General features: G+C 36.2%; 1 protein-coding gene across 1 annotated transcript; it reads left to right on the top strand.

Moving 5' to 3' along the window:
* Positions 1-6,937: 6,937 nt before the first annotated feature.
* CPNE3 (copine 3) lies at positions 6,938-23,947 on the top strand (the record flags this gene model as incomplete). Its single annotated transcript, XM_079533295.1, has 15 exons — positions 6,938-7,069; positions 7,519-7,698; positions 8,890-8,964; positions 9,368-9,439; positions 10,250-10,333; positions 11,850-11,939; positions 15,167-15,265; positions 16,925-17,011; positions 17,559-17,618; positions 18,967-19,100; positions 19,535-19,589; positions 19,684-19,735; positions 20,314-20,447; positions 22,636-22,872; positions 23,837-23,947. The coding sequence occupies 15 exons, from the start codon at positions 6,938-6,940 to the stop codon at positions 23,945-23,947; spliced, it is 1,602 nt and encodes a 533-aa protein (XP_079389421.1).
* Positions 23,948-25,568: the final 1,621 nt, after the last annotated feature.

The following is a 25,568-nucleotide window of genomic DNA, read 5'->3' as shown; positions in this document are numbered from 1 at the left end:
GAAGTCCTTGTTTTTCTGTTCTGATGTTAGAGAGAACTCAGAGGTTTTTTCCCTCTGTGTGTGTGTGTGTTATGTGTAACAGAAATAATGCTATAGGGAAGCAAGCCTTTGTAACTGTATAGGTGTGATGAGGATCCATTTCTGGGGGGTAAATGTGGGGTAATTTGGCTAATTCTTAAAATCTCATCTCTGCGGGTGGGTCAGCTTAATGTTATTACCTGGGGTGGAGTTTTGTGTCTGTTCTGATTTAGAGTAAGGTAAATGCTGTCATTGCTTTGGTAGCCTTTAAGAAATACCTGTTATTTAGTGAAAAATGAAAAGGTAACTTACATTGTCTCCTTCCTCATGAATGCTTTTCATTTTTCAGTGAAAGTCACGATGCCATCCAACATAAATAATACATTGCCAAGTTAGCATCTTTCAGCACTAATTCCTGGTAAACCTAGCAGTATTACTTCTTGGATCAACTGGACTATGATTATTAACATTAAGAACATTAACTTGACACTGTGGTGTGGCTTACTGAAACTCTTACTTAGACAGGAGGTGAAAATATGGTTCCCTTGATTGGTGTTGAATGAATCTTGATTGAATTTCTTCATTTGGTGCTTAACATTACTTCCCATGTGGTGCTTCTTCTCCGGTGTTTGGGTGACTTTGCTCAATGATCAAAAGATTTCTGAAGGATTTTTGTTTTGGGTCTGGCTTGCTGTGTCAGAATTTCTGTTAAAGAAATTGTCTTGATGGTTTGGATCAGACTTTCTTCTATGATTGAAGGGTTATTTCCTATAGATTCTCCTTATGTTGCATCTGGATCCTGGTGTGTGTGTTGACTCACTATTCTATCCAAGGTACAATTAGAATCATAGAATCATGGGCCTGGGTTGAAAAGGACCACAATGATCATCTAGTTTCAACCCTGCTATATGCAGGGTCGCCAAACACCAGACCAGGCTGCCCAGAGCCACCAGCCTGGCGTTGAATGCCTTCAGGGATGGGGCATCCACAACCTCCTTGGGCAACCTGTTCCAGTGTGTCACCACCCTTTGAGCTGGATGAATCAGTTCTCATTGGGTGATAGTGGCAACTCCTGGATTTTCTCACACCCAGGAGAGTTATCAGCAAGCCCACGCAGTAGGTGAGCAGTGCGTGGGCACTCACCTAATGGCTCCAGGGATCGGCCCGTTTGCTGTGCGTGTGTTCAGAGCCACTGTGTGCATTGCCTCCCAGGAGCAATAAATGCTGAGTGCACATAGTTGGTATTGGAGAGAATGGAAGGGCAGCTGACTGGAGAACTGCTGCTTGACTATGGGAGGGTTTGCATGATGTCCATGCTGTAGTAAAGTATAATTCTCCAGCTAGCAGCTGGAAGCTAGTGTTATTGTTTGTGCTGAGATATCAGACTTCTCCAGCCTATCTCTCTGTATGGTGTTTTTATTGTTTTTTCCTAGAGAACTTTTAGCAGTTCCGGAAAGCGCAGTTTTGGTGAAAGCCCAGCTCAGAGCTTACAGGTCAGTGATTCCACTTGATTTAAAACACTGTCATCATACTGGGAGAGAAAAGTATTCAATAAATGGGGCCAAAAAGACAACTACAACTACATAATTGTTCTTAAAATTTTTAAGGACTTGCTGGTTGTTTTTTATTACTTAATTGGACTGTTGTTGTTTGTTGTTTTTTTTTTTCCCCTGTAACAAAGCTGTTGCCTCCTATTAGTAATCTTTACAGTGATGTTGTCGTGGACAGGTTACTCATTTTAAGAGGAACTGAAGTTTCTCAAACACATGCATTTGAATCTGTTACGTTGATACACAGGAAGAGCAATTCTTTGGTTTAATTTCCTTTCGTTTCACACTTTAATGCTTCTGAAGCTGTAGCTGTCTGCTGAGAAGCCAACAGACAGACTGCTGAGCTAGGTCACCATAAATCAATTTTTAAGAATTGATATCTACTAAATGAAATGCAGTCACAACATGCTAGCCTTGAATGTGACTCTGAGAAGGGTTAATCTAAAACATGGGATTGCTGACACTTTGTTTCTACAATAAAGTCAGTTTTGGTGAGATACAAGTTTTTCTTGTAATATTTGTTATCTGAAGTCCATCAGTGGCTCTATACCTAGAAATCGAATAAAGAATGCATAATTTTAGATGCTTGTGTTGAATAAGTTATTGTTTTGCATGAAGTATAAAAATATTCTGATCAAATATATGCAAGAAATAGATTTTCCTCTGCTTGATGTTTTTTGTTTAAAAAACAAAAATGTATCTTTCTGAAGTCAGGAGATCGGTGTTTCTTAATTTTCTGCCTTTTGTAAACTAGCTGAACGTCTCCCAGATTTCATAAAAAAAGCTTTTGTGTGAGGAGGGTGCTGTGAAGAGCCCTCACCAGTAGAAATACACCTGAAGGATGAATGCACATGCAGGATAAAACGGCACAAAAGAAAGGTAATTCAAAATGACCATTCATAAGTCATTATGCAAACAGGAGATGCAATAGTTTCTGGTTTTTGCAAAGCATTTTTTTTTAATAGATTTCTAAATATATTATTTGGAAAAAATAACTTAATGATAGATTTTTATGTATAGGAACTACCTATTAATGGTTGCCTGACTTGTTACACCAGTATGCTGCCAATCCAGTGGATAAATATTTAAACTGCCTGATGAAGCTTGTATAAATAGATGATTCATTGCCCATAGAGCAAACAATATCTCACTCATATGCCTCAGATTACTTGAAAAGTAGCTTCTATTTTTTTCCTCTGCATAATCTCCAATAAAATGGGCAGTGTGTGGTCATTATGGTTTTATCAGCACAATCTCATGTGTTCAATTGTGGTTCCTTCCTGTATATTAAGTAGTGAACACCAAAAGAAGGAACTTGTGTTTGGGGTTTTGTGTGACTCTTAGAATAGTTACAGGATGATTCAGATTGATGCCTACTGGTTTGATATGCTTCTATTACTCAGCTTTTCACTGCATCAGCTATTGCAACATGGTCTTATCAGCTGTGTTGTGACTGTAACAAGAGAAGAAAAATGGGCAGTTTCTGTGTTTGTCATAGTCTCACTGTCAGCTTCTTGCAGCAGTTGTGGCATTTTATGGGAATATGTTCTTATTCTGTGTTTTTTACATGTACAACAACGATGAAGGATCACACTGAGTGTCCTTCTGTCTTGTTAAAGTTAGATATTTCTGCTTATTGGAATTGGGAAGCACCTGCTTTTAGGAACATACCACTGCTTTTTCATGAAAGCAATATTTGGGCAAGTCTGAACTCTCCTCTGGTATTGCAGCGTTGACATGATTGCTGCTGTCTGGTAGTTCCTAAGTGCTCTATTAGATGAGTCCAGTAACTACAAGACAAGACTAGTCTATGACTTAGAGCTTTGCTTTCATTATGGCAGCTCAGGGAAGAAGATGTGTAGTGTATTTAGTTGATCTAGTCATGTTCTTGGTTGGCCTATGCCTGTTGTAGGGTCAGGAGTAACATCTCTCTTGTGACATGTGAATTTGCATTGTTGGAGTTCAGAATCTGCATGTTGTAAGCTCTACTGTATTTACTGGTTTGGTCTTCCCTTATCCAGAATATTCTGGGTTCTCTGTTCTCTGTGCCTGTGTTGTGGTTTGACCTGGCACATAACTGAATGCCTTACAATGCCTTTTGCTTGCTCCCCTTTTTCCCAGTGGGATGAGGGAGAAGAGAGTGAAGAGGGGGAGGGGGGAGGTTCAGGAAGTAGAACTCTTAGGTTGAGATAAAATTATTTGCTAGGATCAAAAAGGAAGAGAGAAATAACAGTAATGATAATGTATGTATTTATAAAACAAGTGAGGCTCAAAGCAATTGCTCACTACCCTGGCTTAGTTTTCCATGTAATGTGAATCCCATATGGCGTGGCATATCCCTTTGGCCAGATTAGGTCAACTGTCCTGATTCTGTCCCCTCCCAGCTCCTTGTGCCCCCCTCATTGGCAGGACAGTATGAGAAGCTGAAAACTGAAACATCCTTGGCTCTGTACTGCTCAGCAACAACTGAAACAATAACTGGTGTGTTATCAACTTTATTTTTTCCAAAAGCCAAAGCATAGCATTCTGAAGGCATTCAAGACCAGGCTGGATGTGGCTCTGGACAGCCTGTTCTAGTCACTGGTGATCCTGCGTATAGCATGGGGGTTGAAACTCGATGATCATTGTGGCCCTTTTCAACCCAGGCTATTCTATGATTCTGTGACAGCAGACACTATGAAAAAATGCATCTCTGTCCCAGCTGAAACCAGGACATCTTGTTATGCTTTTGCAGCCCTAAAATCTATTCCAGAAGAAAGGACTATTTCATTTCATCCCTGTCATCTGGCCCCATCCCAGCGTGCTACCAGGCATACCCTATCTGCAAGACAAACAGCCAATAGATCGAGAAAGGCAGAGGTTTGGGTTATATTTGGCCAATGGGGAACATGTTTTCTTTCATAATAACAGCTAATTGAATAAATATGTCTCATGTTATGTAACCTACTGTCAGCTCATTCTGCAGGATCCCAAACAGTATTATCTGTCTGTGTGAACTTATTCCAGAATCCCAAATCTGCAAGTAATCCTGTCATGCATCTGGAGTATTTTTGCATCTGGCTTGCCTAATAGACCTTAATGTGTTGTAGAATGGTGTTTCAAGAAGTAAGCTATTAGTGCAGCTGTGCAGGTTCTTATTTCTGCCATCCTGAAGAGACTACAGATTGCCAGTCTCTGTTCTATCAAGTTTTTAAAGGGAGAGCACTTATCTGACAGAAAGGTCTTCTTGAAGGTTTTGTTGTTTTTTATTTTTTTCTGTATTAAGGGATGCTTTTTGTGTAGTGCCTCTTTTGCTAAATCTATTTTGTTCCCATATTAGATACTTAGTGGAGGAGCTCAGTGCTGCGTGGAAGAGGAGTGGAACTCACAAAATTTAAGTATTCACTTAAGTATTCACAACACTCATGGTGTTGGAACTGGGGCATACACACTCAGGCTGAGTAGAAAAAGTTGACCAGATTTTTAGGCTAACTGGGTGCTGTCCTATTATGAGTGATTATGGAAACATTACCCAAGACTTGAGAATTATGTCTCAGTCCAAGTTTGAATTCCACTGCACTTCCTGAAAGCTTTTCTACTATCTGTGGCAGCATCAGTGGTGTTGGAGCATCATTTTGTCAGCCAACGTGGTTTTCCTGGAGGCAGCCATCAAGGAGCCATGCTCTGCTGGGCACTGGCAAAGCCACTAACTGGTAATGTACTCTGGCTGCCAGGAAAGCAGTAGGAATGGAAAATAACAGTAGAAAAAGAAGCAGAACACTTTTTAAAGGTATGCTTTCTAAGCCTAGGAAACATAACTTTAGATGCTTATATGCTTGCAATCTGGTGTTTGACTTTTTTCCCTCAAGGAAAGTGGCTGGAATTTGATAAAATTTTGGGAGTGAATGGATGGAATTGTGTTTAGGTGTTTGAGGTGCAAGACAATTTCTGTAAATCTGATGTTCTTCTTGGAAATAATGTATGTGCATGGATGTTTGAGTAGTACCTTTCTTTGTGTTTAGTTTTGTTGTTCAGTGGTTCTTAAAGGGTCCACCTCTAAGGTAGCAAGGTGGGAATGGAGAAGCTGTGTAAGAACTATGCTCTCATGGAATAGAAGAAGCCTCAGGAAAACTCTACATGTGGTTTTTCTTGTTTTCAGTTCATTGTTCCTCTTTTCCACCTTCATTTCCCTTTTTGGCTTTTTAAAAAAGAAGTTTATTTGCATTAGAAGCAATATAAGTGCAGTGAAAGGAAATGTTAAATGCAGTTTCAGGTTCAACTGCACTGTAACCCGTATATGGTGCAAGTGAACTTGTTAGGGAGAAGCAAATGCTATTCCTTCCTTCTTGTCTCATGCCTTTTGAAAATAAGTTAATGCAGATGAGTGCTGTGCCTGGGCTGTGGTCTTCCCATAAAGACAGAGAACCTGGAGCAGAGGAGGTTTTGCGGTTTCCAAGGCAAGTTGCTAGTGGAAAGATGTGGAAGTTTTAGTCAGGTAGACCTTACCTCCCAAGGAAAGGAGATGTTGGAAATAGGCAACTGTATTCCTGAAAAGTAAAATTAAGAGTCTCATAGAAAATATTCTGTTGCTCAGACCCAGTTTGGCATGCAAATGCTTGTTTTCACATCGGTCTTCATCGTTTCTTAATGTTTGTAAATACTTGCTAGTATATTTTTGCAGTTCCTGTAGAAGATAATTGACACTTCGGAGGAAATGTGAGAAAGCTATCAGATCGTCTGTTTTTGTTTGCTTTTTTTTTTAAATGAATTTCCACAAAGAATTCTTGGCTTTAATTGGACTTCAAAATTGCTCATCCCTATTATTAAAATTACTGTTGTCGTTTAAGATTTACTGAGGCAAAAATCACCTAGTCTTCTTCCCCATGTAACTCTTTTCCCAATCCTGCTGTGCTTTTTTATTCAGCATTTTGTTAAAAAGGTTTGATTAGGGATTATATAGTATTATTATTTTTCTAATTCATTGCGTTGTTGTTGACATCTACATCCTGAGTTGCTGGCATTCGTGTGGGTTTCATCGGATGAAATGTGAAGTTTGTGTTATTGTCAGCAGTCCAGGCCACTGTGCCTTCTTTGTGATGTTCCCTGTTTTACATTTTGTTCCTCAAGCATTTTGAGACACTCGATCTTGTTTCACATTTGCAGACTTTGAGGTTTTATCCATATGCGGCAAAGCCAAGAATCTGACGGTCATACTTTAATGCTGGTACATCATAAATCTCTGAAATGGCATTTAGAGCCTTGAATCTCACTCCTGACAAGCTAATGATTCTAATCATCAGTCAAATAATTAATTCACTGTGACAATCCCTGTGTTTGCTTTCTAATCCATTTTTAAAATAAGTATATATTGTTGCTTTCTAGCTTAAGAAATGGCAGCACAGTGTGTGACTAAGGTGGAGCTGACTATTGCCTGCACAAATCTTCTGGATAAGGATGTTGGTTCCAAGTCAGACCCGCTGTGTGTTCTTCTCCAGAATACAAGTGGTCAGCAGTGGTATGAGGTACGCTATGATGGTTCTCTTGAATCTGCTAGAAATATGGTCTAGCTTGCTGGACCTCTTAACTGGATGGGAGCGTGATGCTAATTGTTGTTTCCAGTAAATACATAGACCTGATGAACACTAGCCAAAACATACAGGACTTTTCTGAGTGTTTAAAAGTACTTTTAGAAATAAAGTATTCCCAAACTGTAATCACGTAGTCATTTGACAGTCTGTTATGTTGATCTTTCTGTTCAGGAGAGATGCTCATTATAGGGAGCAAAGGAAAACAGGATTGCAGATAATAAAGCCGTGGATTTTGTGTACTGTGGTTAGTTGCATTTGATAAAAGGTTTGTAGGAAGACATGTCCTTATACTAACAGGAACTTCTGACAACCTTTAATAATGTGTTACGCAGGTGTAGTTTGTTCATGAAATTCTGAGCTAAGTGATATCTTTCCAACTGCAGGTTGATCGCACAGAAAGAATTAAGAATTCCTTGAACCCTAAATTTTCGAAGAAGTTTCTAATTGATTACTATTTTGAGCTTGTTCAGAAACTTAAATTTGGAGTATATGATATTGATAACAAAACCATTGAACTGGATGATGATGACTTCCTAGGAGAATTTGAATGTACATTGGGACAAGTAAGTATGCAGATTTCCCTTAAAATTAAGAAAATAAAAGTCAATGCAAATCATTTAGCACTTCTGCCTTAACTTTATCACAAAGTTCACAGGTGTGTGGAGGAACACCAAACTGGTTTCCATATTGTTTTTCAAGTCCCAGTTCAGTTTATACTGTAGTTTTTTTTTTGTTGTTGTTGTTGTTGTTGTTGTTGTTTTTTGTTTTTTTGCAAAAGCTTTTCATATACTGCCTCAAAATTTGCTTTAAAATGACGACTGTCGAGATTGTTGTTCTGAAAGTAAGTGGATTATCAATAAGCACAAATTAATAAGTGCTTTTTATTTACTTAGGCTAAAACTCAAATTATTTTTTTTATGCATTGAAGTAAAACAACAACAACAAAACAAAACTGGTGTGTAGCAACATATGAGTGTTCACAAAGGCCACATTAATGTTAGTAATTTGCTTTTCACTCAAGACAGGCAATGATTCTGGTTCTACTTTGAACTGTAAGTAGATTTCACTCTCATTTCCTTGCCAGCTTATACTATTGGTGCTATTGCACTTGAACAGCTTCGTTATCTTAAAAGATGTTCTTAAAGCATCCTTTGAAGGCATTTCTTCTCAGGAGAGTCTTCTTGGGATTTCCCTCCCTGCCAGCATTGTGAAATGAAGTTCATTAATAATTCATTCTTAAAGAAATGCCTTTAGGACAAATAGATGTGCTTAGAAATGGTTGCTTGGAAAGTGTAAAATAGCACTGTTGAGAGAGAGGTGACATTTGTTTGCACGTTGTATATTGTCTTCATAAATCTGTTTACTGAAGATGTTTATGAAAAGTGACTCGTGGTTGAAAAGTATGTGTGGAAACTCTGAGAACAGTTTGAGAATGGAATGTAAGAAATTGTTATCCAGGTGTGTATCGTGTTACTGCATTGCATTTTATTTCAGTTTCATCAGAAATTCTGTATGTGTTTGGCTGCATTGGTATCTTTGACTTCTAAAGTATACCAAGTATTACCTATTTTACCTGTAGGAAACCACGGGAAATAAATACAATGCCATTGCCTGTCATCTTCACGATAAAGGAAAAGCTCTCAAAATGAAAATACATCACTGTCTTATTTCATTTATTTGGAAATCTAAGTCTAAATCTAAAGCAATTAAACATTGCTTTAACAGTGCTTGATACTCAAATTTTGTCTTGGCAGATAGTTTCTAGCAAGACTCTAACGAAACCATTAGTACTTAAAAATGGCAGACCTGCTGGGAAAGGAAGTATTACGGTAAGACAACAACATTCTTCAGCATTTATCCTTAAATATTGTTTTGTTGCATTTATGTAGAGGCTTGAGCACAGTATATCCCATCTACACTGCTATGAATAATGTCATATAGTATTTTTTTTTTCTCTGCAATTATTTCTTTGTCATCCAAAGGGAGAGTTGCTCAGTTTCTGGCTCATTGCACCCATCCGAATAATCACGTTTGGCAGTATCTTCAATGTAGTGTCATTGCTTTAGTGGATCCCAATGTCAAACTAAATTGTCACTCCTCCTGCCCCAATTTTTTACTTGTTTCTTTCTGAGCAAGCATGACTTATAAAATGAAGTTATCTTAGGAATATTGTGAACAGAATAAGAAAATTATTGTTTCTAGATACAAAATAATTACTTTTTGCTTATCTAGATTACAGCAGAAGAAGTGAAGGATAACAGAGTTGTCTTATTTGAAGTAGAAGCGAGGAAATTGGACAATAAGGTATTTAAGTGATTGCTGTTTTATTGATAAAGCAGTTAAGTCAGAATGTTGTCAAAGGACAAAACAAAATATTCAGTCTTATTTTTTGCTCAATTGATGATATTAACTAAGATTTTGCTTACACTGAAAACAGAAATTGAAGGAAGACAGCTTCAGAGCAACTTCACTGCACATGTTCAAATGAATTGTAACACTTCTAAATTTAATGAGTGTGTTGTAGGGATATTTTGTGGACAGCACTCCTCCATTTGAATGGGTGGTGTTACGCTTAATTGTGTAGGTAAGGGAGTTTTGCTAGATCTATTGACTTGAATATTTATATAACTGATTACTAGTAAGTGCTCTAAAAAATATTAGAAAGTTCAATTAGAGTGTATAAATCTGTTAAATGTTTTGGTGCTTGTAAAGTGTTTGTTTGTACAAAATTTTATTGTAATTTCAATAACAGAAAAAGTATTATCAATTGTCGTGGCTGATTTTATGATTATTATTATTTTTTTTTAATTAGATCAAAGCTTTACTTACTATGTATCCTAATGCTTATTCCTCAAAGTATTCGTTTGCTTGAACTGTTGAGTGTGTAGTATGTAGTCATAGCAGAACTTTATCTTAAAGTGAAATTCTGTCTTTCAGAAGAGGAAATGTAACCAAAATGACATTTCTTCATATGAAGCGTTTGTTCCCTGAATATTTGCTTTACTTTTTTTTTTTTTTTTTTTTTTTTTTTTATCTTAACTGTTTTTTAAGTGGCATTTAATGGTGTTTATGCCACAGGCTGTTCTGGGATAATTATGTATTCTTCAAATACAGGATTTTTTTGGAAAGTCAGATCCTTATCTGGAATTCCACAAGCAGACTGCAGATGGAAACTGGGTGATGGTTCACAGAACAGAGGTAGGATATTTTTGCTTGCAACTTAGAGTTGAGTTTCTTTGATTTGCAGTGTGTCATACTGACCCAGTAGTTCACATGTGGTCTTGTTAGAAGTCACCTCATCTGTTCCACTGACTTTCTCTTCTACAGGACAGAAAGTTTACCTTACTTTGGTTGTGGTTTATGCCATCTATTTTTTAAAAACTTTCTGTAATTTAGAAGACAAGTCTGTCTGTATATAGTTCCTTTTCAAAACATTTAAGTGCTACTCTAAATGTAGAATTTGGACATGCAAATGTGCTGTTCTTTCATGTCAGCGTCTCCTAGCTGGCTTACTAATGAAAGGAATTATACTGAATGCTTGCATAGCAAGGGCATGTCAAGGACAATGTGGAGTTTGGGAAAATGTAAGCAGCAGCAGCCTTCTGGCTGGGAGGGGCAGAGGTTCCGCGGCAGTGACTGAGAGGTTCCATGGTAGTGACTCTAATGTAAGCTCAGGCCCTAGTCAAAAGCTAGGTAGTGTGCACATTGATAGGAGTATGACCATATTTGTGTGAGACAGATGTTGAGGTAGAGTTCTTTTGTGTGAGGCTTATAAAACCAGTTTCTCTCACAAGGCCATTCTCCTGCATAAAAGGTATATTTTCCACAAGGATTTCAGTCATCTTTAGTTTAAATAATGAATCCAGAATTTGCTGTTCCAGGCTGCAATTGATTGGAAGACTATTTCTGTATGTTACAGATCTTGAAAATCTTTTTGTGTTAATTTACGTGTTCATTTATTTGTATTATTTACTATGTTGATTTTCAAAATAAATATCTCTATCTCTAAATATCAGCAATGCTGGAAATGTAAATATTAAGTATTAATTAAGATATTAAGTATTTGTTGTTTATTATGAGGGTTGTTTTTTTTTTTTTTTTTTTTTTTTGTATCTGGACAGTTTTTAGTTGACAAATTCTGAAGACCTTCCAGTGGTGTTCCTAAACATCACTTGATTAAATTTAAGCTTGAGAGACCATGTGCAGCAAGGTGTCCTTTTGTCCTCAAGCTCTGTTATTGCTTATATTTCTGTAAGTAGTATTTCGTAATAAACACTGTCTGGAGTGAGAAGTAATCTCCAGAGCACTGCTGTGTTCAGAAATGTAATAATTTTCCACATTTTTCTTGGTATGTTGTTTGTGTGCATGTTGCTTGTATAACAAAGGGGGGGAAAATGTTAAAATAATATCCCAATGTCATTATGTATTTAAGTATAAAGAAATGTAAAATTTTGCAGTGTACTTGAGTTGGATAGTAGGTCACAGTGAAGTCTAGAAAATAGAGTTGAAAAGATCCCATCTCTGTTGGGCAATGATACTGCATTTTAAGAATGTTTTATTTATTTATATCCTATACATTAAGATTTTAATTTCAGGAAGTGATTGACAGCAGCATTAGTCAACAGTCTTGTTTGTTGTATGAAGGTATGACCAATTGAGGGTGACTACTTTTCACTCTTAAGAACTATACTAATCTGGCTTTTTTTTCTGCCAGGTTATTAAAAACAACTTGAATCCTGTTTGGAGGCCCTTTAAAATCTCTCTCAATTCTCTGTGCTACAGTGACATGGATAAGCCCATCAAGGTAATGTATAAGAAATATATATATGAATTTGTGGGAAATGTGTTGTTCTACTTATTGTTTCTTTTTATTTGAAAACAAATGGAAGTCTTAGAGCTTTTGTTTTAAATTCATTTGAAAGTCATTTAGGTATAGGCACACTTGAGGGAAGAAAAAAAGTAAAATCTCACATCTTGCAATTTCAGACTCATAGCTGGTCTTCGATGGTCTGAACCCTAATTGGCTTTGGAATGACTAAGTCAATTTGTCATTTAGATTTTTAAAGTTACAATGTTTCATCAGCCAGTATTGGTGGCCTTAAGATACTGTACAGTAAAGTTGCATGGTGAAGGTTAGAATATGCTTTATTCTGTGCTATGGACTGTGTAACACTGTAACTGGTGCAATACTAATGCTAACACTAATGAAACTCTTATTGTGCTCCCTGATGTAATTAATTGCACTTTTTCTTAATATGCAAGCTGAGATAACCAATGTGGACCAGGTGAATCTTGTAGATTCCAGATAGAGCAGCTTTTCTCCTCAGGTGAAACTGAACTGTCAGAAGGTTAACAAAATCTGTGGAGTCAGTTTTACAAGGACTATCTTTAACTCCAGCATTTCAAGTCTTACCTTGAGTGAACTATGTTTAACTTCTGAGTATTTTTCTTCAGGAATTTCCATAGTTTAAAGATGGAATTGAAGATACGTAGCCAACCAAAACTTTGTTTATAAGCTAATGTGAACATCATAGAGCCTGTTATTTTAGCATTTGGTAAGAACAAAACAAAACAATAACAACAAATGAAACTACTGTACTTTCTGTTCTTTGGGGAAAAGCAAATGAGAACATGAACTACATGTGACTGATATTAGTACTGTGGCTTGAGGCAGTCCTGGAAAATGCTTAACAGCTACAGAGATGTGGATGTTACAAGCACCTGTATGTGTTTAAGTACATAATTATAAAGCAGCCTAATGAACAGTTTCACAAGTTCTGAACCTGAGACCGTGCTTCCCTTGCTGTTGCTTTGATTTTTCTTTTCTCATTTCTTTCTTTTTCCCTTTTCCTTGAAATAGCTGTTTCCTTGTACTGCTTCTGAGTATGTTATAAATATGTTGGTTTTTTTTTTCAATAAACATCTCTGATAAAACTAAGACATTGATTAAATTAATTCTTTTGGAATCTTACCTCAGAAGCACAGACTTGTTTCCAGAGGAAATCAATTTTATTTGGAGTTGATACTGACTTGCAAACAGACAGGGGGCTGAATTCCAACTGCTGGTATGCAGTAATTTAGAAAATCAGGAGCTATCACTTCAAACATTAAAATGCAAACAAAATTGTATCATATTATTGAAGGATTAAATAATGCTTTAACACTTTTGTATGCGCACAGTTACATACATAATGGGCTATTTGTCATAGTAAGTAAAAGTACCAGTTTTTCCCTAATGAGTTGCTTTTCATCTGTTTAATGGCTTAGTTTGTGTATTCCCAGCAATGCACAAACCAAGTTGATTCTTTGTTTTCTGGATTTATTGCTGTGTTCTTTGGAGTGTGTTTGTAGTCGGTGATGCTTTTCTGTGCTGAGAATGTGAGCTGTTGATTTGGAGCATGCATGCCAAATTCTGCTGGGGAAAATTCTTGTACAGTTTTTTCACATGGTTCCTTAATGTTACCTTGTGTTCAAGAGAGTATACATGGAATAAAATAAATGTTTCTGTCTTGCCTGGACTAAGTTTTGACAATTGAATTCAATGGATTGAATATATCAAGCAAGACAAACTAATTCCTTAAAAATGAAATAAATGTTAACAGTGAACAAGTACTGTAACTTTTGACTCAAGAAGTGTCTTCAGTTTTTGATTTCAGGTACCAAAGCTCTTGGCTGATTATTTGATTGGCTTACTTATGGCGTTCAAAATAGTACACCTAACATTTGCAATGAACATCTGTCTGTTGGTATTGTGGATGCTTATATGAGTTGCTGTTGAGTGCATGTGTGTGTGTTTTTTAGTTATTAGTGCATACAGAATGTTATAGAGATAGTGCAAACTGCAACATTGAGGCGTGCTTTCACAGTTTAGAATCTCCACATCATGTTTTGTGCTTTGGCATTGTTGCTTGTTTTCTGAAAGATAATTTCTCTCAGGAATTCAGACCTGTATGTTCACATTGTTTGGTTTTCATTGTAACTCCCAAATGAAGTGGCAATAGAATTGAATTGTTTCTCAAATATAGCAAGACTTTTTCAGTGTTGAAAGAAAAATATGAAAAAAGCTGTGCAGTTTTATATACATATATAGGATCATATTCTTGAAGTTTTTTTTTTTTTGGTTGTTTTTTGTTTTTTTAAGTTTATCTTTTCAAAATAATTTTCAAAAATAATTCCTTCTTGGACTCTCAATTTTAATATTTTAATTGGTTTAAAGTTATTTTTCTATAATTTGATCAATTGCAGTAAGTTAACTAGCACGCAAAATTATAGTAAAATATCAGAAGTGGATGGAACTAGTGTGTGCACTTAGATTTTTACTTAATTGGGGAATGTTTGGAGTTTTAGATTTCAAAAAAAGTCATTATGGAGAAAGTAACAGTGATTAAAAATATGTTCACTTAAACTAATATATTCTCAAACAGGAAAAAAATAAAAAGTGTTTTCTCCTTTTTCTGCGTTGGAGGTGTTGCAAGATGAATTATTTGAATACTGAATCTTTACCATTAAATGCTGAATACAGGCAAGGAGTGATTTTTAGCTGACATTCAGATACATGAAGCATGGATCATAGAGACTCTTTACTTTTTCTAGTATTAGGAACAAAATGAATTCCTTTCTACATTTAAAGCTGAACCTTCATATACTTACAAATTTTGAGTTATCTTTCAGATTAATGTGCTGTTTAAGTATGAATAAAACTCTCCTGAGAGCTAACAATTCAGCAATTTTTCTTTTAAGCTAGATACTCAATGTTAAATTTGCTTGAGACCTGACAGTATTTAGCATTCTCAACTCTTCACTTCAGTGGAGGATTGGATCAGCAACTGGGTAGTTTGGCTTTTACCCTGTTGAAATCAATGATCATTAAAAGCTTGTATAAACCTAAGACTGCAACACAAGAAAAAGTCAATGATGTAAGAGTTCCAGGAATGTTTTGTATGTTCAGGCTTATGTAAAAATACCATTGCAGCGTTGATTGTTTTTGTAGGCTTACTTCTGTTAATAACAATGGGTAATGCTTCATTTTAGGTTGAGTGCTATGACTATGATAGTGATGGGTCTCATGATATCATAGGAAGTTTCCAAACCACGATGTCAAAACTGAAGGAAGCATCTCGGTCCTCACCTGTAAGTCTTACATAGTCTAAACTACTTGTATATTTTTGATCTGTTCTACTGATTTCAGAACAAAATTTATATCACTTTTTTTTTTTTTTTTTTTTGGTACCTCAGTTGTATTGTGCTACAGCTGAACAGTGCTGTAGTTGAAGCTGTCTCAACATTTACACTGTGAATCCGCTTTTCTGGGCCTAATATCTAGGCTAAAAACAAAACAAAACAAACCAAACAAACAAACCATTCCTCTGCAAAAGAAGAAAATAATTTTAAAAAATTATGTAAAATATGACATTTAACAACTGTAATGCATAGTTCAGTTGGACGTTAGCTCTCCTTTAATTCAATTCCAAAAAATGAAAGAAGATATAATAACCATAGCAGTAAAGTGTTTGCTCTATTGACATATATTTTGCCAAAATATTTTACCATCTTTTCCTTTATTCTGAAAATCTTCAGAATCACTCCTGCATTGCCAATAATAAGATATACTGAGTGCCTGTCTGTACTTTTTTAATATCTTGAGTGTTGTATTTGCACTAAATTCTTCAGAGCTGTTAATGATGAGGAGTCAGCCTTGACTCTGGATTTTTTTTTTTTTTATTGTTGTTTTGAGCCTTGCCAGGCTTTTCTTGTCAATATCTGTTCCTGAATTCATTTTGAGTTACTACAGGCTTCCATTTATTGCTTCTTAATTTTCTGTGTTATTTGCAGAGAATTCTGGTTTCCTTATATTTTCCTATATATTTTTTCCTTTACTTTCACTGTCTCAGTAATATGGAGTAAACATACAAGATAATGCAGATATTATGCAGTATACTTTTTCTTTCAAAAAGAACTAATTTCTAATCTCACATCCTCTGAATCATTTGATAAGATCTGTAAAATATTTCCAGTGTGTGTTGGAATTGGAGTATCTATACTCCCAAGTGTGTTCTTCAGTTCAGACAATTACGGTATCAGCTATAATTGGAAGATTTTTTTTCTAGGAGGAAAGAAGAAGAGGCATATAGAATTTTCAGGTACTGACCTGGTTAGTGTACCCAGTGCCTTTTTTCACTTGAGATTAATTGGCAAGGTGACTTTTTTTTTTTTTTTTTTTTTTTTTTTTTTTAATGTAGTTTAATTTAAACCAAAGAAGTAAAGCTTGTCTTTCTGGCTGCAGGTCGGATGTTATGGCTGAAATAGCTCCTCTGACTTCTTATGCACCAAATACGCTACACTGTGCCAGTAGTGATTACCATTAACATAGCTAGCTACAGATCCCACCTTGTGGTTAAAGTATTAGTTTAGTTTTTTGAAAGCTTAAATGTATACCTTATATCTCATTATATGACTGCCACTGCTGTGGGAGTAGTGATTTGCCTGAATTGCTGTGTCTTTGACAGCAGAATCCTCAGATAATTGTACTGAGTTTCTTCATATAGTTAAAACACAGCTGTCTAAATAAACTTTCTTGCAAGCTTTTGATAAGAGAGTTATCTGTTGGTTTTTTTTTTGATAGGAGGATAATAGGATTTTTCTTGCTGTTATTGGGCCGGCTGTGTTTATTTTTGATAGTGAAACAAAAAGCATTTTTAAAACAAATGTATGGGTGCTAGAGGGAAGAATTTCTGAAAGTGTTGCATAAATAATATTTATAGTATTCTGTTTTCTTTGGCGTTTGTGCAGGTTGAATTTGAGTGCATCAATGAGAAGAAAAGACAAAAGAAGAAAAACTACAAAAACTCTGGAATTGTGAGTGTTAAGCACTGTGAGGTGAGTAATATATTCTGGTATTACTTTGTTTTTGATTGTTCAAGCATTACAGCTCTCACCAAGTGTACCTCATTCTCAAACTAAGAAATTTCAAAATGCGTAGAATTGGCAGAAATAGTAAATGTTCAAGGGCTTTGATTTATATAATGTCTGCCATTGAGGTTGTCTCCCACCTCTATCCCCTTCAGTATTCTCTTGAAGGTTGCTTACCAATTTGTAAGGCCATTCCTGAAACATTCAATTTAGATCACTCAATTAACACTCAATTAGAATCTGCTAAGTCTTAATATGTTTTATAAATGATAGTGCTTTTGGAGTTGCTGCATTGTCTGTTTGTAAGAACCTTTGGAACAAGTCTGATTCCAATGAAAGTGTAGCTGATAGCGTTGACTGTAAATATCCTCACTACAGTGAGAGTTATACTGATAGAGTGAAAGTAATGATTTGTATGAGTAAAGATAAGAAATCTGAAAACTCAGAAGTGGTTCCAACAATATTTATTGTTCTCCCTTTCAAAAAAAAGTTACTTTCTATCTTTTGTTTTCAGATCATAGTAGAATGTACATTCCTTGATTACATCATGGGTGGGTGTCAGCTGAATTTCACAGTAAGTTAAATCCTCTGTATAGAACAACTTCAAAACTTTGGAGACAAACTGAAGTGTATTGTGGATTGCCTGTGCTCTTCATTTGATTATTATAAGATTTTGTTCTGTACTGTGGAGGAGTGTATTGAATTAATCTTGGCTGGTCACTAAGCCATGCTATCACCCCCCTACTTAGAAGTACAGGGTGAGAAAATAAGATCGAAAAGTTTCTGGGTCAGGCTAAAGATAAGATCATTCACTGATTACCATCATGGGCAGAATAGACTTGGGGAAGGTTTATTCAATTTATTGCCAACTAAAAATGCAGTAAGATAGCGATAAATATAAATAAAACTGAAAAATACTTTCTTTCCACATGCTCTTTCCAGAATCAGCTTTGTTTCTGACTCTTCTGCCTCTACTCTACCAAGTGGTGTAGGAATGATTGGGAAAAGGGGTTGTAGACAGTTCAGTCTATTTCTCACACTGTTCCCCTGTGGAGAGCCAGCTGGAAGCATCCTTTAGATCTTACAGAGCTTCCCTCCATTGACAACGCCTTGCCACATAAACCAAATGCAAAGGAGACGCTTTTGCCAGTGTCCTATCTGGTTTGTTTAGGAAAAATTATTTTCTTTGCTCACAATATAAAGATAAACCTGTGATAATTTTCAGAAAGGACTTGCTGAGTTGTGTGGAAGAAAACCAAGGACAAATTTAGAGTTCTCTGATGTTCAGACTTTATTCAGGTTTTGGTTGTTTTTGTTTTGTTTTGTTTTTCTCCCATAATGGCTTCTTCTGCTTGCCAACTGCATCCTAACTAAAGATTTTACCCTTTACCAAGGATTGTGGTTTTCAAGACCCTTTGCTAAATGAAAGTAAAATCCAGAAGCCACCATATGGGATCTGGCTTGTAAGCTGTAGTTCACGAAACTAATACTGCATAAGTGCTTCATCATCAGTGGAGAGATGATGACCTCTTGAGGTCAGAGAAGGTCTACAAATAGTTCTTCCATTGGGTCTGTCTAGTTGTACGTCTGAGCAGAAAGAGGTAATTGACAAGAAACAGCTTATTTTCACAGCTGTTAAAGAGCTGCTGTGAATGGTAACTGAAAGTAAACACAGCCAAAAGAAACCTGACAGATGAAGTAATTACAGTGCCTCCCAGAGATGTAGGGCTTCTACTATTTTTGTGGTGGTATTGTTTTATGTGTGTTTAAAATTCCAAGAAACTTACATTTAAGTATTGGGCCTGTTAGATTTTTGTAATAACATTTATAATTCTTTTGTAGTTCTTACTTTGGCTTTGTCTGTGATTAGATGCACATTTTCACCTCAAACAGCAGCTTGTTTTGAATACTGCATTTGGCAGGTGGGCATAGATTTCACAGGCTCCAATGGAGATCCACGCTCTCCTGACTCCCTTCACTACCTAAGCCCTGATGGAGTTAATGAATACCTAACAGCCATTTGGTCCGTAGGGATGGTCATTCAAGATTATGATACGTAAGTTTTAATTTTTTTTTTAAGTCATTGTTTAGAGTCTGAATAGATTTTTGTAGCCAGCAGATGTGCCAGTGAAAGTTTTGAGCTGAATGTAGGGCTAAAAAAGACTCTGTAGTCACTGCACAAGGGCATAATCACAGGTGCAAATTTGTATTTTCAGCAGAACAAGTAAAGCTTTTATATTTGTGATGTAAAGAGCCTCATTAATTTAAATAAATGTTTGATTTATTTTTTTTTTTTTTTTCCAATTTGGTGTTTAAAAACTTGTTTTGTTCATAGAACCAATTACAGGGAGAACTGCACCCAATTTTGCCTCTTAATTCTTAACTGCATTTTTAATGACCAAAGGTAGTACTGATTAGCTAAACTTACTGAAGTAGGACAGCTTTTAGAGGAAAACAATAATTTCATTTTCTTTAAAATTGCCTTTTTAGAGATAAGATGTTTCCAGTCTTTGGATTTGGTGCACAGATTCCTCCTTCCTATCAGGTAATAGAGCATGTGAATCCATAAGTCAATTAAAAACATGTATTTTAGGAAGGAATAGTATGTATATTCCTGACTGATTTTTGTGTATTAACAGGTGTCACATGAGTTCCCTATAAATTTTAACCCATCAAACCCATTCTGTAATGGTAAGTGACAGAAAGTAACATCAGACATAGAGAATAAAATGTCTAATGTGAAAGGATGAAAAAAAAGCATTTGAAAAGAGAACTGTGGTACATGTTGCTCACATTAATTAGATGAGATTAGTCATCTCATTATCAGGAAGCAATTTTATAACCTACATCTTAATTAACAGAAGTAGCATTTTGGTCTCTTCTGAAGTGATTTGAAGAAACCTTTTCTAACAGCTAGAGTCACAGTACAGGTAAACTCTGCTGATGTGAATTTTTCTAATTTGAGTATTATGCTGCAAGATTCTGTTCAGCATAGGCTCTCTGATCACACTGCTAATTACCACAAATTGCCAGCCAAAGAGAACTGCTGAAATTTAGTTGCACGTACTTGGACATATAGTATTTGACCTTTCTATTCTTGACATGAAACCAAGCCTCCATTACTTGTGAATAGTTTAGTTTTTATCTTCATGGTTGGCTGTAAGTCTTTGCACCGTTACTTTAGATAACTGATAGTTTTTTAGAAAAATTGAGTGCTTCAAAATATTCTATTATGCAAGTAGTACATTGAAACTATTTATATTCTCTAGGAATCCAAGGCATTGTTGATGCATATCGTGCTTGTCTTCCTCAAGTGAGGTTATATGGGCCAACCAATTTTTCTCCAATTATAAATCATGTGGCAAGATTTGCTGCTGCAGCCACGCAGCAGCATACAGCATCTGTAAGTTCATTATCAGTGTGTTTATTTTTCAGTTGTCTTTCTATTCTTGTTTATAAGTACTATTTTTCTTTTAAACTTTTAAGTGTACCTGTTTTAACAGCTGTCCGTTTACCTTGTGAATTGATTTTTGCTATCTTTGAAACTAGATAAAATCTAGCTTATTCTAGCAGATTGTTCACAATTCTCATTATCAAAGTAAACTTTTCAGAGTTGGTACTTAAACTTAAAAACATACATTATCTTAATGACGTTTCTATTGAAAACTCAAAATCATATAAACAAGAGAAGACAGGGATAGTAAATGGACGTTAGCATGGACAATGAACTGTCCTTATTAAAAAACGGTAGGTGCTGTGTACCTTGCCCTTTCCACCCAGTTACATATTAAAACAAAGGTTGCTCTGAAAGTAATGCCTCCTATTTTTATTATGTTGGCCCAGTATGTTAGAGGCAATTATTGATGGCATGGCAGTAGAGGTTGTAATTTCCCCACCAATATTCTGTTATGTCTTGTCATATGATGGCAGCAGGGGGCAGTCTGACAAAACTGCATCTGATATGGAAGTGTGGGGTGAAGTAAAGTCGTTGAATTCCTTCATGCACTCACTGATGTTTATTAATGCTTGCTGAACATTTATGGATATTAAGCAGTGGTTTTTAATACAGTGAGGTGGGGGGTAGTGCATTCCAGCAGTGATGACAGTGATGTGAAAAACATGCCATTTTTCTGGATGACTGTGTGCAGCTGCCACACCACAAGATGAAGAGTAATTATCAGTTCATCCACACGAATCCTGGAATTAGAACCAGAGAATTGTGTGCAGAGCCAAATAACGGCCTTGGTAATAATGGTGGCTGTGCTGGAATATTGCAAAGTTTGGGCCTGGTGAGTCTCAAGAGTGTTCATAGGAACACTGTATACAAGTCTGTGAGGATCTGTTGAACCAGTACAAGGCTGTAGGTGACAGTTTTCTTGGATCACATCATCACTGGTGACAAGACCGGTTGTCATCACTAGGAGCCGAGTCAAAATGGTGATCCATGGTGTGGTGACATGAATTCCCCATTGGAGAAAAGGGTTAAGATTTATTCCTCAGTTGGTGATGCACGTTGCCTTTTGTGATAGGAAAGGGGTGATCTTTTCTGGATTTTTTTGGAACCCAAACAAACCATCAGCTTTGACTACTGCATCCTGACACTGGCTAAGCTGAAGGCTTGAACTTCCAGGGATCAGACCAGAGAACAGCAACCTCTATCTTGCAACATGATAACAGTGGACTCCATACCAGTTTGAAGACCTTAGAGTGCTTTGCCTATTTTGGCTGGAGTGTCCTACCACACCTAGTGTGTAGACTGGATTTGGTGTCTTCTCACTTCCATCTCTTTGGACCTAAGAAAGATGAACTGCATTTGCAACGTCTTCCTAGGAATTATGCCATCATAGTAGCCATGAAACAGTGGGTTATCTCCACTGGTACAGATTTTTGTGAGCATGGCATGCAGGCTCTTGTTCACTGTTGTAAAATTGCATAGCTAATGGTGGTGACTGTTGAAAAATAATGTTTTGTAGTAGAGAATTTGCTCTATCGAATCGTGTATGTTCTTTCTATCTGTTGTAGCTTCCATGGAAATAAACAGAAGGTGTTACTTTCAGAGTGACCTAAACATGTGCAAATTGCTGACTGTATTAAGAGTTAGTAATTTTGAAGAGGCGTTTTCTGTTTCTCTTGGTTACATTCTCCTGTTCATCCTTTCTTAAATGAATGAAGCAAAGGTTAGTGTTTCATAAGGGTACTGTTAGACCTGAAGAGGAAAAAAAATGAGAGTTTCAATTGCAATCTGTATTCTGTTTGGAACTTCAGTAAACTGCCTCATAACTCAGGACACTACTTGGAAGATATGTTATTTGGGTTTATTTGGGGATTTTAGAGAGGAAAGGAAGCGTGATGGGATTGTTTTTTCAGAAAGGAGTGTTGAAAGATGATTTATATTAGAACATTTTACTGTCCAAATCAATTGCTTTGGACTGTACAGAAGCCTGAGCAAAACACAAATATTTGTAACGTCAGTGAGTGCAATGGACTTGTTTACAATCAGGACACTATATAGCCTTTGTTTGTGTTTTCTAAGCACATATGCCCATGTGTTGTCTCTTTCTATCATAACACAGTGTTAATTGATTTGACAGCAATACTTTATTCTCCTGATCATAACGGATGGTGTGATAACAGACCTCGATCAAACTCGAACTGCCATAGTTAATGCTTCAAAATTGCCCATGTCCATTATCATTGTTGGTGTTGGAGGAGCAGACTTCGATGCTATGGAGTTTCTTGATGGTGACAATGGAGTTCTTAGGTCTTCATCAGGAGAACCAGCTGTCAGAGACATAGTCCAGTTTGTGCCATTTAGGAAGTTCCAAAATGTAAGTAATTTTAATGGCATGGTATATAAAAACTGTGGAGGCATAGTAGGTTTGCTAGGATATCCTATATACAGTTCTGAGCTTTTGCAGTGGCGTTAAAAAGATCTGAAGTCTGAGATATATATTTATCAAATGCTCCAAAGTAAGAGCAAAGACTTTTAGCATCTGTAGAGTTTCCGTTAGGTGAGCTGCTTCATGTTTTAAAGAATGCATGCCTGGTTTGGCATGCATTTCTGACAAGTTGTTACAGGTGAATGATCATTGTAAAGCCCCCTGAGATTAGATTACACAAGAGGATGTGTTTTTCATTTTGGAGGAAGACATTACTGTGATTCTGTTATGGAAAAGTGTTTCTTATTGTGGTCATGTCCATTTTTAAATGTAGATGAGTGTCACGTTTTAATGTGGTGCTAGAATTGAAGTGTAAGTTGGTAAGGTGGTTCACCATTAGAAGTTGTGTGTAGAAAGAAAGTAGTGGTAGTTTTCATTAAAAGAAAGATGTATATACATATATATACTTCTCACTCCCCAAAACATGAATCAATTGGGTCTTGATTTTTTTGCTGTACAGCCCAGTAAAATATGCACAGGTTACATAGACTGACATGTAGAAGTCCAATCTCTGAAAGAAGTGAATTAAAAACAAAAATTGAAGACTTCTTCATGATAAAATAAAAAAGGTAAAATAAACTGAAATGAGAGCAATATCAATATTGTGTATAATTATTTATAAAATGTTTTTTATTCCTAGAAAAAGTGGCAATATTTTTCAATAGTTGTTTTATCTTGCAGTAAAAATTATATAAAAAGGAAACTTCTGTTTATCCTACAAGGGTACTGTGTAAATGTCAGATGTTAACTCCTCTTAGTAGTGGAGATACTTACTGCCTGTCTTAGGATTTCCTTTAACAGTTGGTAGAGATGGAAACTTGATGTTCTCTATTTTTTTTAATGTTTTTTTAAGTCTCCAAAGGAAGCTTTGGCTCAGTGTGTCCTGGCAGAAGTCCCTCAGCAGGTGGTGAACTACTTCAGCACCTACAAATTGCAACCTCCTAAGAATTCTGCTGCAAAGTGAGTGGGCTGAGTGGGGAAGCTGAGTCTTCATGCCTTCTTTACTTGGTGTACCTACAGACTTTGTTTCTTGAGGTACTCTGTATATGTACATATGCACACCTCTGTGTTAATGTGTTAGCTTATTCCTACAAAACAGTTTGCCAAGAGTGTCTTCTGAGGGCCAAAATTGTAATTGTTTTAGTATTCAATGTATATTTATGGGATAGATGTTACATGGATGTGTTTTATTTTGAAAACTAATAGAGGGGGAAAAAGATGAGATTGACTATGCAGAGAGAGGGAGGGGAATGATGAAGAGCAGAATGGCTGCCTGTTTGATAAATGGCCAGTGAGAATGTTTCTTCCTTCAGTTACTTTCTTGAGTGGGGATCAACACCAAGCAATGCAATTTCTCAGTGATTGTAAAAGCAATCTGATGTGAAAAAAGGGCATATCTCCAAGCAGGTAAGTTTGTATGTGCTGCAACAAATCTGGAATGTTTGACATTTTTGTGTCTACTAGAGCACCATAAGAAAACTTCGTGACAGTAGTGATGTAGTTACATGAGTTTCAGAACAAAGTGTAGAAGTCCTCCTTGCGTACATACTTCTCATTTACTACTTTAGTGCCTTTGACCAGTGCCTTAGTTCTAAGACTGTCTGAATATGGGCAAAATATCTAAAAATCTCAGAAAAATACTGCTGGCCCTTGAGGCTACTACTGTAGATGCTGTAACATACATTTGAGTGAGAACTTCACTTAAAAAACAGGAAGTTCAGGTGTTTTTCTTTCTCTCCTTTGAGACAGCCATATGCCTGTTGATCTTTAAAGGGCCAGGGCACATTGTGAAGTAGAAATCAACATTTTAACTGGAAAATTCTGTATAATAACTGCATGTTATCATGCAAAGCTGGTTCTACTTTATATTGATTTTTGTCATATTTTCAATCACGCATTTTTCTGATGAGCTCTCAAAAGCTAGTGAAAAGTGCCTGCAGAAAACAATCCTCTTCCACCCCTAGCAGGAAGTTATAAGTAAATATCTTTTGGATTTTGAATGTCTAGTTGTAGCACGTTACAACAAAATGGGCTAAAACTGAATTTAGCCTTCTTGGGCACCCAAGATGGCACCAGTTTATAGTGTATGTGCCTTTTCTGGCTGCTGGAGCTGCACTGTTCTTTTTCCACATATGCATAATTCTGCCAAAAATCTGAATTCATGTTAATGCATTAACAATCATGGATGAGTATTGAGATTGCTTTACATATCCTGTAGGTTGGTCCAAATGTTCCATATGCAGCTGACTAGTTACCACTCATTGATTTTTCTCGGTGGAAGAGGGACATAAATTGTTTTAGGACTGAGATGAAAGAAAGATATTTTGTTTTGTATTAAGTCAAGCACTCTTTAAAAATATATATATATATACATTCGTACATATTTTTATATATATATAATTCATGTTTTGGTCATATAAAAATATATGGACTAATTTCTTTGTACCTGGAGTGCAAATGCATCAGTATTTCATACATAAGATATAATGAACTGTTATGCTATATCTGCAAGAGACAATATTAATATCAAGGAAGTAGTTATCAACCTAAATCGCACTGCTTTAGATTGATAAAGGATGATTTTG

This window comes from Tetrao urogallus (assembly GCF_951394365.1).
Source record: "Tetrao urogallus genome assembly, chromosome: 3".
NCBI lineage: Eukaryota > Metazoa > Chordata > Aves > Galliformes > Phasianidae > Tetrao > Tetrao urogallus.
The sequence above is the reverse complement of the archived record's forward strand: the minus strand, read 5'-3'. Positions and strand labels throughout refer to the sequence as shown.